Source organism: Lycium barbarum, chromosome 7, assembly GCF_019175385.1.
Source record: "Lycium barbarum isolate Lr01 chromosome 7, ASM1917538v2, whole genome shotgun sequence".
Taxonomy (NCBI): Eukaryota; Viridiplantae; Streptophyta; class Magnoliopsida; order Solanales; family Solanaceae; genus Lycium; species Lycium barbarum.
In genome coordinates this window covers 131,397,937-131,410,870 of record NC_083343.1, presented here as the reverse complement: position 1 = coordinate 131,410,870, position 12,934 = coordinate 131,397,937, and the positions used below count along the sequence as shown (strand labels likewise).

Genomic DNA, 12,934 nt, shown 5'->3' with positions numbered 1-12,934 from the left:
CATAAATTGGGACTGAGAAAGTAAAGAATTTTTTTTTTTGTGTTTAACTAATTGCTATATTTCAATTTTACTATTATTTTAAGTAGTAGGACCGGTACTTTTTGGTAATATGAAATAGAGCATGTTTATTTTTCTTCTTTTTTCCATTAAAACTTGATTCGATGAGCACATGAATAATTGAGAAATGAATGATTGATTGAAGGGGGTGAAGAACTAAAGATTAGGAATCTGATCCCCCCATCTCATTTTGAAATATAAGGTTTATTAAGATAAGTGTTACAAGTACATTATGAAATGAACATCATATCTAAGTGATAAAGAATAAAGTTCTATCACTTAGGTAATGTTCACATTTCATTAAACGATTTCCTTTGTTCTCCTTTCCCCTTCCACTAATCATATGCATGCATATCCTCATTAGGTGACGTCTCTCAATTTTGAAAGTTAGCTTTTTTTTCTTTTAGCACTTAAAATAACGTACAGTAATAAATGTGTTTGCTTAACTTATCCATAAACAAAACATTGTTCTTCTAACATACATAACATAGCTTGCAACAATAAAAGCACACAGGAAATTGATTGAACATGATGGAAAGGACGTTTCCAGAGAAACAGCAATCAACACCATTCTGTTCTACTAGACACCAAAGAGAAGCCCCAACTGACCTAACACGATCTCATCAAAATCTAAATCTTGATGTTGATGTAATTATCATCATGGTCAAAAGGAAGCAATCTCAACATATCCATCTTCACCACCACTTGTGGAACTTTTCCTATCAAGATTGGAAGTCACAGCGTCTGTTGTTCCAAAATGCCCTTTAACACATCCAATTTTTTCTTGAAGAATCTTGTCATTGAATTTGGCCTCAAACTTTCCAACACTGAGATCAGTAGTTCTGACAATAGAAGCATTCTGACTGCCTTTCAAAACCACCTTGTCTTTGAATTCGGTCCCAAACTTTCCAGCCTGATGATCAGTAGTTCTAACAATAGAAGTACTCTGACTGCCTTCCAAAACCGCCTTGCCCATAGTATTCGGCCCCAAACTTTCCAGCATGATGATCAGTAGTTCTAACAATAGAAATATTCTGGCTGCCTTCCAAAACCACCTTGTCATAGAATTCAGCCTCAAACTTTCCAGCGCGATGATCAGTAGTTGTGACATTAGAAGAAGCATTCTGACTAACTCACAATGCCACCTTAGTTGTATCCAACTAGAGACCTTTCTGTGGTGGCGACATATGAAGACAACGAAATAACACTACGAATGATATGGGATAAATAGTCACCCCTCCAATTTTTCTCTTTCCTCGACGCCCAAGAATTCCAACAACATCTCCAACCTTCACACGAGAATGCAATTTAGTAAATGTTGGTTCAAACAAGTCAGAGTCGACTGTAGCTGCCTTAACTTGAACCTTGGCACCTTCACCATATATATCATAGCAAAACAGCCTTGTAGAAACCGCATGTTTTTTCACTATCCTTCCAGCCAATACTTCGACTTGATCCTCAGGAAAATGCGGAGTCTCTAAAACTTCATATTTCTTCACATATTCAGGGATGGACGAAGTTGTTTGGAGATTGTATGGGTAATTCTGTTGTGTCTTCATTTTTTTTTTAAACTCCAATGAGAAGAAAACCTAATTGAAAACCCTAATGAAATCTTTGGTTAAAGGATTATTCCTTTCCTTAATCAAGTGTGGAACAATTTATAACTATTACTCTTTTTCTTTAATTAAATTTGTTAACTATTTCAATACTTATCTAAAAATATTTTGTTCCAATAAAATCCTATAATATGTGACGTTAGAGTGAGTTTGAGAGCTGGTCCGAGATTTTTGAGAAAAAATTAACAGATCCTATTATAAGAAGCAAGAAACATAGAAAAAACAATTGAAAATAAATATCACCAGAGAGAAGCAATAACGATTGATGGGAGGGATTAAAAAATATAGTCCAGCTCTTGTAACTTTATTTGAATTTAAGTTCGGTGTACTAATTAATAACGTATATGATTTTCATGCCATCAAGTTAAGCTAACTTATAACAAGCAATTTTCTATCACAAGCCTGATATGATATACCGGAAGATAGAGTAATAACCTGTTATAACTTATTGGAGAAATGTATACTATGATTGTATATAACTTAAATCTTTACAGTATTATTTAGGTACAAGGTTGCTACCCTCTTGTCTTCTACCTTCCATTCTCCTACCCGTTAGTGTAAAATATCTACCTTCCATTCTCCTACCCGTTAGTGTAAAATATTTTAATATACGGTATCGGCATTTTAAAAAGTGAACAAAGGAACAAATTGTTATTAACAAATACTAGTCTTGAAAAAACTATTATTACAGAAATAGGAGAAGGGCTGATGCTTCATTCGTAAGAGGTAGCAAACATCTAATGAAATATTCGAGGTACATGTAAGTTGGACAACACACCATTATTATAAACAAAAAATAAATAAATGTACTGCTTCATATTTGTCTCCGCGTGACCTATAGGTCACGGTTCAAGCCGTGGAATTAGCCACTGATTCTTGCATCAGGGTAGACTGCCTATATGACTATATCACACAACATTGGGTGCGGCCCTTCGTGGAGCCTGTATGAACGCGGGATGCTTTGTACACAGATCTGTCCTTTTTCGTACTACTTCATAGTGGTAGCAGAATTTGATACTAGAGAAGCATAAACACCATCTTGTCTATTAACCAGAGTTTCATGATTTCCTTTCTCCACAATGACTCCATCTTTGATCACTCCAATAACATCAGCTCCTTTAATTGTGGATAGTCTATGAGCCACCACAATTGTGGTTCTTCCTGACCTTACTCTATCAAGTGCATCTTGAACTACTTTCTCAGACTCAGAGTCAAGTGCACTTGTCGCCTCATCTAGTAGTAATATCTTTGGACACTTCACTATAGCTCTTGCAATTGCAACTCTCTGCTTCTGTCCACCAGATAGTTGTGTGCCCCTTTCACCAACTAGTGTGTCATAGCCCTACAAATCAAATCAAATGTGAAGAAAAGAGAAACTTGCAGGTTTTCATAAGATCAAGAAGTCAAGAATGAAATGTCAGAGGACAGAGACAAATTAAGTCTATAATACATGATTGTTTATCTATCTTGACATATCTATGTTGAATTGGTATGACTAGATATTCGTGCAGATTTTGCTAAATCACCCCATATATCAGATTCTAAAATCTTTCAAACCCTTAGTTTCTCTTGGTTGGCCAGAATTTCAGCCTGCGCGCCTTCCACCAAAGATTAAAAAAAAAAAAAGCCTTAGAGCTGCATTACTTGCTGACATCCCAACGAAGAGAGTCATTATTTGTGTTACATCTTTGAATTTGAGAGAGGGCTTTCATTATCTCTCAAATTATACGTGTTGAATATCGAGAGTAAGTAAGATTTAGCAATAACACCACAACTACTGCACCTCAATCCTAAGCAAGTAGGAGTCAGTTGTATGAATCCTCAATGTCCATGTCGTTTTTAAGCTCATCCCAATCCAATATTAGATAAAATAAAAACAAAAATAAACTCCATGTACCATATTGGATTTTGCAGAATGCAATGCATCCTGCGTAGTGAATCCATGCAACGTGGGACAGAATGCAATGCCGCACGCAGGATTTTGCAGAAGCAGTGTCGGCTGATTGTCAAAATTCGTGTTGTAAGGGGGTTTGGATCTAGGACTATGATGGTTTTAAGGTTTCACTTCTTGTCCCAAAATAATATTTACCTTGTATTATCTCTAATCATTGTTTGGCTATTGTATATACATTTTTTTTTTTGAACTATTGTTTACACACATATATGAGGATTTTTTTTTGTGAAGCAGTGCCGAAGTACACTCCTGGCGTTTCCACCAATGACAGAATGATTACTTAGATCAAGTCTTGTGTGTATGTGAACTTACACTCAGCAATGGAGTATTTTGTAGTCTATACTGATCAAGAAACAGTAGAGTTTTGTTCTATAAGACAGTACCTGTTGTAAGCCGCTGATGAAGTTGTGAGCGTTGGCTAACTCAGCAGCAGCTGATATTTCTGCTTCTGTGGCATCACTTTCTTTTCCATATGCTATATTGGCTCTGATTGTGCCATTGAACAATATAGGCTCCTGGCTTACTAGTCCCATTTGTTCTCTCAACCATTTCACCTTCAGCTTTTGAATTTCCATTCCATCTAATGTGATTAGGCCTGAATCCGGATCGTAAAATCTTTGCAACAAGGAAATAACTGTTGATTTTCCGCTCCCACTTTCTCCCACTAGAGCAACCGTCTAACATAAAAAAACAATTTTTTCATCAAATTTTTTGACATATAGTGTTATAAGACCGCGAAATGGTTATGGCGATAATGCAATATAATTTACCTCCCCAGAGCTAATGGCTAGGCATAGATCTTTTAAGACTTGAGTCTCAGGTCGACTTGGATAGTTGAAACTGACATGCTGAAACTCGACGTTTCCTTTCACATTTTCTAATGTAATACCTGAGTTTTCACTCGAATCTATCTTGGATTTCCGGTCAAGAAGTGTAAAGATAGAAGATGCACCAGTTTTGGCTTTGGTGGAGTCGGGAGCAAGGCCGCCTGATTGAGAAATCGCGGTAGCTGTCAAGCTAAGACCATAAAAAACCTGAAACTCGGAACTAGAAAAGTTAAAATGACAAAAGAAAAGAAACTTATAAAGAGAGACTTGATACAAGTTCTTGAGGCTTACCCGAAAAACCTCAGCAAATGTGACCTTACCGGACTCAATCAACCGAGCACCAGCATAAAAGCTGGCAGCATAGACAGAATACAAGCAGAACATCGAAAAACCAAAGCCTGCACCACTCAATAGCCCTTCTTTTATTCCAGCTCTAACTGGACCTTCACATTTTTTTTTATACAACAGCACCACTTTCTCTTCAGCAGAGAAAGAAGCCACAGTTCTGATACTTCCAACTGCTTCACTAGCAACTTGACTAGCATCCTCGTATAATTTCTGCAGAAAAATTCTACTTGCGTAAGCACTAACTAATCCCTACATAACTATTCCTTACATAATTAACCCTTACATGAGTAATACCTGCATAACTCTAATCGGCAACCAAACGACCCCTGAGGGAATTCATGTATTATTTTATGCACGATTGAAGACGGAATAACTAATATATGAATAATTAAACCCTGCATAACTCTGACCAACAACCTAACGACCCCTTAGAGAATTTATGTATTATTTATGCAGGGTAGGAGATGAAATAACTAAACCCTGCATAACTATTCTCTGCATTTCTAACTCCTGCATAATTCGAATCAGCAACAAAACGATCCTAATTGCTAATTTTACTTGCAACATTTTGTTAATACAGTAAGTTTGGAGCTAACCTTAGCATCCGCGCCAAAACCACTAACGTATTTCATGTGAAGATATCCATTTAATCCGATTAGAGGCACCATAACTATCATTATGAGTGCCAATTGCCAGCTTGCTTCAAGTCCAATAACTAAACCAGCAAGAGCTGTTGAAGTGTTCTGCACAAGCAAAGCAAGTGATTCGCCAACCATACCTCGAACAGATGCTGCATCTGTAGATAGTCGTGAGCCAATTGCACCAATCGAGTTCTCCTTTCTGTCGAACCAACTAACCTCCATGTAAACTACTTTCTCGAAGCACATTAAGCGAATTCGTTTGATTAACTTACATCCTGCTACAGCAAAAAAGAATGTCCTCAAGGGTGTTGCTAGTAAAGATGCCAATCCTAGACCAACAAATATCAATGACCAATATCTTGAATGCTTTCTTAGTTCATGGGCTGGTCCGTAGAAAGTCTTGATAACGTTAGAAAGAAGTACCCCGAAAATAGGTAATATTAGAGCGTTGACTATTGCAGCAATGCAACCAAATAATAATGCTGGGATCTCTGGTTTGTTCATTAAGGCCAAGCGACAAAACGTGTTGTCTTTATCCTTCCTTAATACAGCTGTTGAATTAGGATCATGACATTCACCAACTGCTTTCTCTGCTGCACTAACTGAAATGGACGACGAATGATGGCTATTATTCTCAATCCTGGACGAGCCCCTACTTACTGATCGTGTCATGAAAATCTGCTGATTTGATTGGTCTTTGGGACTTATGACTATCTCTTCTCTCTCCAGTTCATTTGAATCTTCCTCTCCTGAATATTTGCTAAGCTCTTGCAACTTTATAAGCTGAACATATGCTCCTTCCTTGTTTCTCATCAGTTCCAAGTGGGAACCTAAAAGTTTGAAAGGGATAAGAAATTAGTCATCATCACTTTTCACTGAAGTCATCATTTAGATTCTCTCAACAACACAACAACAACAACATATCCAGTGAACTCCCACAATGTGGGGTCTGGGGAGGGTAAGTGTACGCAGACCTTACCCCTACCTCGGAAGATCATGTAGATTCTCTCAATTAACAAAATTACATACATTTTCCACTATCGTCTTTATAATCACATTCATTTAGCATGAACTAGCTAACAATCGGGAATCCAGCTTACTTGACATGTGTGACCATTTCATCTAAAAGCTTAAGAGAGAGCACACTTTTATTTGCTTAATTATATTCTCAACAAATTTTATATATAACACTGACCTTTTTCGATGATTTTTCCCTCCTGAAGTACAGCTATTGTATCTGCATTCTTAACTGTACTCAAGCGATGTGCAACAATTACTGTAGTTCGGTTGATCATAATACTGTCCAACGTCTCTTGAACAATTCTCTCGGATTCTGCATCAAGAGCACTGGTAGCTTCATCCAGAAGTAAGATTTTGGGGTCCTTCAGTATAGCTCTTGCAATAGCGATTCTTTGCTTTTGGCCTCCGGATAACTGACTTCCATGATCGCCAACTCTCGTATCTAGTCCCTGAATTAGAAGAAATAAGAGCCAACAATAATTTTTACAAGCTAGTAAGAACTTTAGTTAGCTATAACTTGATGGAAATTTAATGTCATTATGTTAAAATTCATTACTAATGGAATCCAAATGATCTCTGGATTGATTTGAAGATCCTTTCATTTGGCTAGAATCCCTTACTTGAACTAGATCTTGTGGAATCATATTGAATATTTAACGGTACAGAAACAACTTATTTAACGGTACAGAAACAACTCTAAAGTCTTACCTGAGGTAATTTATCAATGAAATTGGATGCATTGGCAAGTTGAACAGCAGCTTTAATTTCCTCAAGAGTTGCATTATCCTTTCCGTAGGCAATATTATCCTTTATCGTCGAACCAAACAGCACAGGTTCCTGGCTAACAAGGCCGATTTTCCCCCTGATCCACCTAAGCTGAAATTCCTTGATATTTATACAATCAATCAGAACTTCACCAGCCTGTGGATCATAGAACCTCACTATTAGACTGATCACAGTCGATTTTCCACTTCCACTTCGACCTACTAGAGCTGTGGTTGTTCCCTTAGGTATTGATACAGAAAAACCATCAAATATTCTCTCTTGTGGTCTTGATGGATAGCAGAAATGAATGTCCCTAAGTTCAATGTCACCACTAATGTCCTGAAGTTTTTGTCCTTTCATATCATAAGGATCTATGTCCGGCTTTCTGCTTATCGTCTGAAACATCTTAAACGCTGCAGCCTTTCCAGCAGCAAACGCTCGCAAGCATGAAGATGCGAATCCTAAAGACCTGTGAAGACGAGGAGAATAAGAAATAAAACAAAAATACCAATAATTAGCAAATATAATTTAGATTAAGGCTTATATATCAGTGTCATCAATACATGTTCCGTGCGGATCCAGAATTTTGAGTTTATGGGTTCGAATTATAAAAAAAGGCAGTTTAAAGTTTTGGATAAATTATTATATATATTAAGTGAATTACTTAATACAAAAAGAGGAAATAGCGAAGGAAAAGTACATAAATAAACAGCAAAATCTGCTGCTAAGCCTATTTATCGACGGATTAACGACAGAATATCAAAAAAATTTGTTAGCTATAGCGATTTAGCGGCAAATTAGCGAAGAAGTTCGTATCCAATTCCAGTATTATTTTTTTTGTAGTGAAAGCTATTGGGTTCTGCCAAACCCATAGCTTTCTTTCTAACTCCGCCCTTGTGTGTTGGTTTGCGCTCCATATGTGTCATTCATTTGCAATGAATTTTGGATGTTAGATAAAGAAAAGCAGGTGAGTGCCCGTCCTATGGATGAGAGAAACTAAACAAACAAAGAAAAGGGCAGAACGGAACCTACAAGGAGCCAGTCAGTGTAGCCATAATGACATTCATTACATCTCCTCCAGTATAGTTGTGGTCCAAAATCATTTTTGCGCCATACCATATTGCTAAAGCATAACTTGTGTAGAAAACAAACATTAAAGCACCGAGCCCGAGCCCTGAAGCAAAACCCTCCTGTACACCAGAATGGTAAGCTTTGTTTAGTGAACTTTGATATTCCGAAATAGCTCTTCTCTCTCCAGTGTACGACGCAACCTGCACGGGTGATTAAGCAACTTGGTGAATGCAAACTTTTGAAAAGTGAAAAAAAGTCATTTTTTCCAAATCTTCATACAGTTCTAATTGAGCTTATTGTCTGTTCAACCACAGTTGCAGCTTCTGAATAAGCAGTCTGCGCGCGTGATGCCAGTTTTGCTAGAAGGATAGTCATGACAGCGGAAGAGATGACAAGTGGAGGAATCGAAGATAACATGACCAACGATAAGCGCCACCCCTTAGTAAAAGCTATTACGAATCCTCCTACGAATGTAGCAGATACCTGGATAAATTTTCCAACCTGCAGTTTAATGTAAATGCAGTACAGTCAAACCTCTCTATAACAATCATCCTGCATGACAATATTTCACTATAACACCCATGTTTTCTATGAAACCGATCATATTTCACTATAACACCCATGTTTTTTGTGAAACCGATCTTTCCTGTTATATTATATTATATTTTCGCTATAGTAGCATTTGGCTGTAGCAGCCAAAAAATATCAGAACAAACGATGTTCTTATAGAGTGGTGTGACTGTACATCATGCTCAGTGGTGTGACTGTACATCATGCTAAGTCTTCTAGATATATCAAAAGGTAATGATGTAGATAGGTCTGTCTTGCAAAAATACCTTTTCGCCGATGGCATCTTGAATAGTAAGAGTATCAGTGGACAGGCTTTCAATAATAACACCAGTGTTAGTCTCCTGATCGAAAAATCCAATATCTTGTCTTAATACAGTTTTCAGGTATAAACATCTGATCCGAGCAGCCTGCCTTTCGCCTGTGACCGTCCAGCACGCCACCTCTGGAAAGATGTTAATATGAGTTAAGGGAAACTACTTTAACAATGCCATGAAAACAGAAGCATGTATACTGTTATGGAAAGTATACATACGGGTAAATGTAGCAAGACCTGAACCGAGAGCCAGATACATGAATTTAAGGGCTACCTGGAAAAAAGTAGGACAGGAAACAAAGTAAGCATTAAGATGAAATAACGCTATTTCATTTTGTCAGAGCTTCTACACAACAATCTGATACAGGCGTTTTGATGAGAGGATTGATAGGCTTCTACGTTGGCAACCTTCCAAAGAAGGGTGCACAACTGCACATGACACCTTAGACAAATCTAATATCGAAAGGGGAAAGGAAAGTGAAGTGATATATCAGATGAAACACAAATGTTCATGGTAGAATCAATTTTGGGCTCTATCTGGCGTTGCCATGGGACATGTCTCGTGAGTTCTCCTTACATGTCATGGACTCGAGATGGCAGAAATATGGTATCAGAGTTTGGACTTCCATGATGGTGGGAAAACCTAGGATACTATGTCCTTAAGGGTATATGTTACCAGTGACGGAAGGCGAACTGATGAGGACTGGTCGAGAGAGTATTCACAGGATTCTAAGCCAACAAACTTTGAAGAAGGCGAACATATAAGCCCTGAGGTAAATCACACGTTGGAAATGGGGGAAAATGTATAAGTGTTGAGGTCTGATGGGTCAAAGAGACCATGCATGCCATGAATTTGGGCTGTGACAGACAGATTATCAAGGAAAGATAACCAGAACAGCATTCTATTGAAAATTCCTTGTACCTTTGAAACTTCACCAACAATTTTTTCGCTATCCACGGCCATTCCAAATGAATCAACTAACTCCCCAAACAGTACAGCCATCAGGGGAAAACAGATTCCACTACCAACAGCTGTGACCATACCAACAATCATCAATGCATGATCTATGGGATCAGCAAAAGACAACAGTTTAAAATATGGAACTTCATCAGCAGCAGCCCCTTTCTGTTTTTCTGTCTTGTCAGATACTCCTCCACGATTGGAGCCTTCTGAGGATTCTAGAACTTTATTTTCCCTGTTATTGGTGCCTCGTTCAGTTGAAGTCTCCTCTGACATCACTCTACTTCAGTGTGATTCTCCAACGATGGAGTTATTACTAGCCTGTAATCATGACAATAAAGCAGAATAAACATAACTTTGAAAATGAAATATAAAAGATAGAGTATGGTAGTGGTACATCATGAACTAATATGATCAAAAGCTAGACTTAGTCCTCTGTATTTCTTCTTACGGCATCCATCTAATGGGAACATGTAGAGCATAGTAACAAGAACAGAAAGATAATGAAGCTAAAGATAATGAAGCTAGCCTATAATGGGATTATTTAGCTATGTTAAATGATAATAAACTGCAAACAATTGAAAAATTAGATCAATTTCAATTACTTGCTGCTCTTGCAGTTGAAGATCAGTCAGGAATGAGATGTATAGGACAATAACTACTCTCTTGTATAAATAGTCTCTCAAGTTTCAAATAGAGTTCAGGCAATGCCACAAAAAATAATGCTTTTGATACGCAAAGATATATTTTTCCATAGTGTTTAGATATAATATAATTAAGTTAAGTTAAAAGTTTGTTCTCTATGACAACTTAATTTTTTCGATGAGAGAGTCGCATTCTTAAAAATTGTATCAGAGTAGGCACGAGGTCCTTGGTTCAAATCACACGGCTACCCAAGAAAAAGAAAGATATATTGTCACATGTTTGACTGATGTAAAAAAGTCAAGCGTGGGCACGAGGGGCGAGTTGAGAGTGTGGCGGAGCCAGGATTTTTACTACGGGAATTCAAAATATAATGAGTCAAACACACGAGGAAGCCAAGCGAATTCAGCATCTACCATATATTTATTAAAAATGATTTTCAACTTGCAGATATAATGTAATTTTTCAGTGAAAAGATCCGGAAAAACCCCTTGTGCGACATGATTTAATTAAGTTATAAGTCTATGATAATTTAAATTTTTCGATGATATGGCCACGCACTTAAAACTCTTAAACAACTTTCACTAATATAAGTCAAATAGCTTTTGGAGCCTAAAAAAATATTTGATAGCGCCACAATGACGCTCAAATCATCTGCAGATAGCATAATATCCAGTTACGTATCTTCCAAAATGTCACAAAAGTACCAATGATTCTATTGTTTAATTAAAACTTGTACGGATCATTAATTCCTAATTATATGTTTAAGCTGAAAGCGTCATTCTTGAACTGCTTCTATATGTTTCTGCTAATTAGACACACATCATAGTAATTAGTGACAAAGACTAACATGTTTTTGATGGAATTATTTGGCAATTGATTTTTGTTAGTTAATGTATATTCCATATATTTAATCGTAATAAATTAATATAACATGATGTAATTATTAAATGTACATAAGTACTTTTGAGAACCACTTAGCTCAATTCTATGGACAAGAGACTACAATACGAATTGTATCACAAGTTTCTTATATTAAATTAAATATTAAATCAAAATAAAGTATAAACTAGGGAAAAGAATAGCTTAACCACTCCATTACTACTAATATTAAGGTACAGTAGACTGAATTGAGCCACCAAGAGTTAGGAATATTATTTGCATAAATTCCAAATAGTAGCTGACCAAAAAAAAAAAAAATAGAATCCTCTACTTTACCTTGGAAAATCAAAGCAACAGACCAGTTAAAAAGAAAAAGATTTTTTTTTTTAAAACTTAATTTTACTGACTATATAAGTAGTATATATCATAGAGGAACAGAGTGGTGGGATGTTGGACAGTCACCAACAGTTATTTAATTAATACTTGTACGCAGATTTAATTCATAAATTATTTGTTTAAGCTGAAAGCATCATTGTTGAACAGCTTTTATGTGTTTTCTGCTAATTAAACACACATCATAGTAATTAGTGACAAAGACTAATAACAATTCTTGATGTTTTTGATGGAACTACTTTGCAATTGATTATTGTTAGTTAATACTTAATCATAATAAATTAATATAATATGATGCAATTATTAAATGTACATAAGTATTTTTGAAGACCACTTAGCTCAATTCCATGGACAAGAGACTACAATACGAAATTATATCACAAGTTTCTTTTATTAAATTAAATATTAAATCAAAATAAAGTATAAACTAGGGGGAAAAAATAGCTTAACCACTCCATTACTACTGATATTAAGGTACGTTGACTGAATTGAGCCACCAAGAGTTAGGAATATTATTTGCATAAATTCCAAATAGTAACTGGAAAAAAAATAGATTCCTCTACTTTAACATCAAAGCAACAGACAAGTTTAACACTAAAAGAAAAAAAAAAATTAATTTTACTGAATATATAAGTAATATATTTCTAATATACATAAGTGGGATGGAGGGACGAACACAGCATCAGATAGTTGTACCATAAGCTTTACAAATTGTACACGCAATAAATACTTGTACCATAAGCTATATAACTTGTTCACTTTGCCCAACTATTTTTTTATCTCGCGTGGACATTATGTCATAGTACTTAATATTTATTCCCTTCTCATGTATAGACTTATGCACTTCAATTTTAATTCTCCGACACATTTATTT

At 36.2% G+C, this 12,934-nt stretch overlaps 1 protein-coding gene across 1 annotated transcript; it reads right to left on the bottom strand.

The window, feature by feature from the left end:
- Positions 1-2,382: 2,382 nt before the first annotated feature.
- On the bottom strand, positions 2,383-10,419 carry LOC132602675 (ABC transporter B family member 3-like). The gene is made up of 12 exons (XM_060315471.1): positions 10,105-10,419; positions 9,402-9,456; positions 9,136-9,311; positions 8,579-8,800; positions 8,261-8,499; positions 7,172-7,697; positions 6,639-6,912; positions 5,399-6,273; positions 4,746-5,012; positions 4,398-4,661; positions 4,011-4,304; positions 2,383-3,015 (listed from the first exon to the last, which is right to left on the bottom strand). Exons 1-12 carry the CDS (start codon positions 10,417-10,419, stop codon positions 2,662-2,664), a joined length of 3,861 nt encoding a protein of 1,286 aa, XP_060171454.1. The 3' UTR covers positions 2,383-2,661.
- Between the last annotated feature and the right edge of the window lie 2,515 nt (positions 10,420-12,934).

Coding starts and splice junctions, on each gene's coding strand:
- LOC132602675 (XM_060315471.1), bottom strand. CDS start 10,419: ATGTCAGAGGAGACTTCAACTGAACGAGGCACCAATAACAGGGAAAAT. Junction 6,274..6,638: donor GGGAAAAATCATCGAAAAAG/GTCAGTGTTATA, acceptor TCAAACTTTTAG/GTTCCCACTTGGAACTGATG. Junction 4,305..4,397: donor TAGCCATTAGCTCTGGGGAG/GTAAATTATATT, acceptor TTTTTATGTTAG/ACGGTTGCTCTAGTGGGAGA.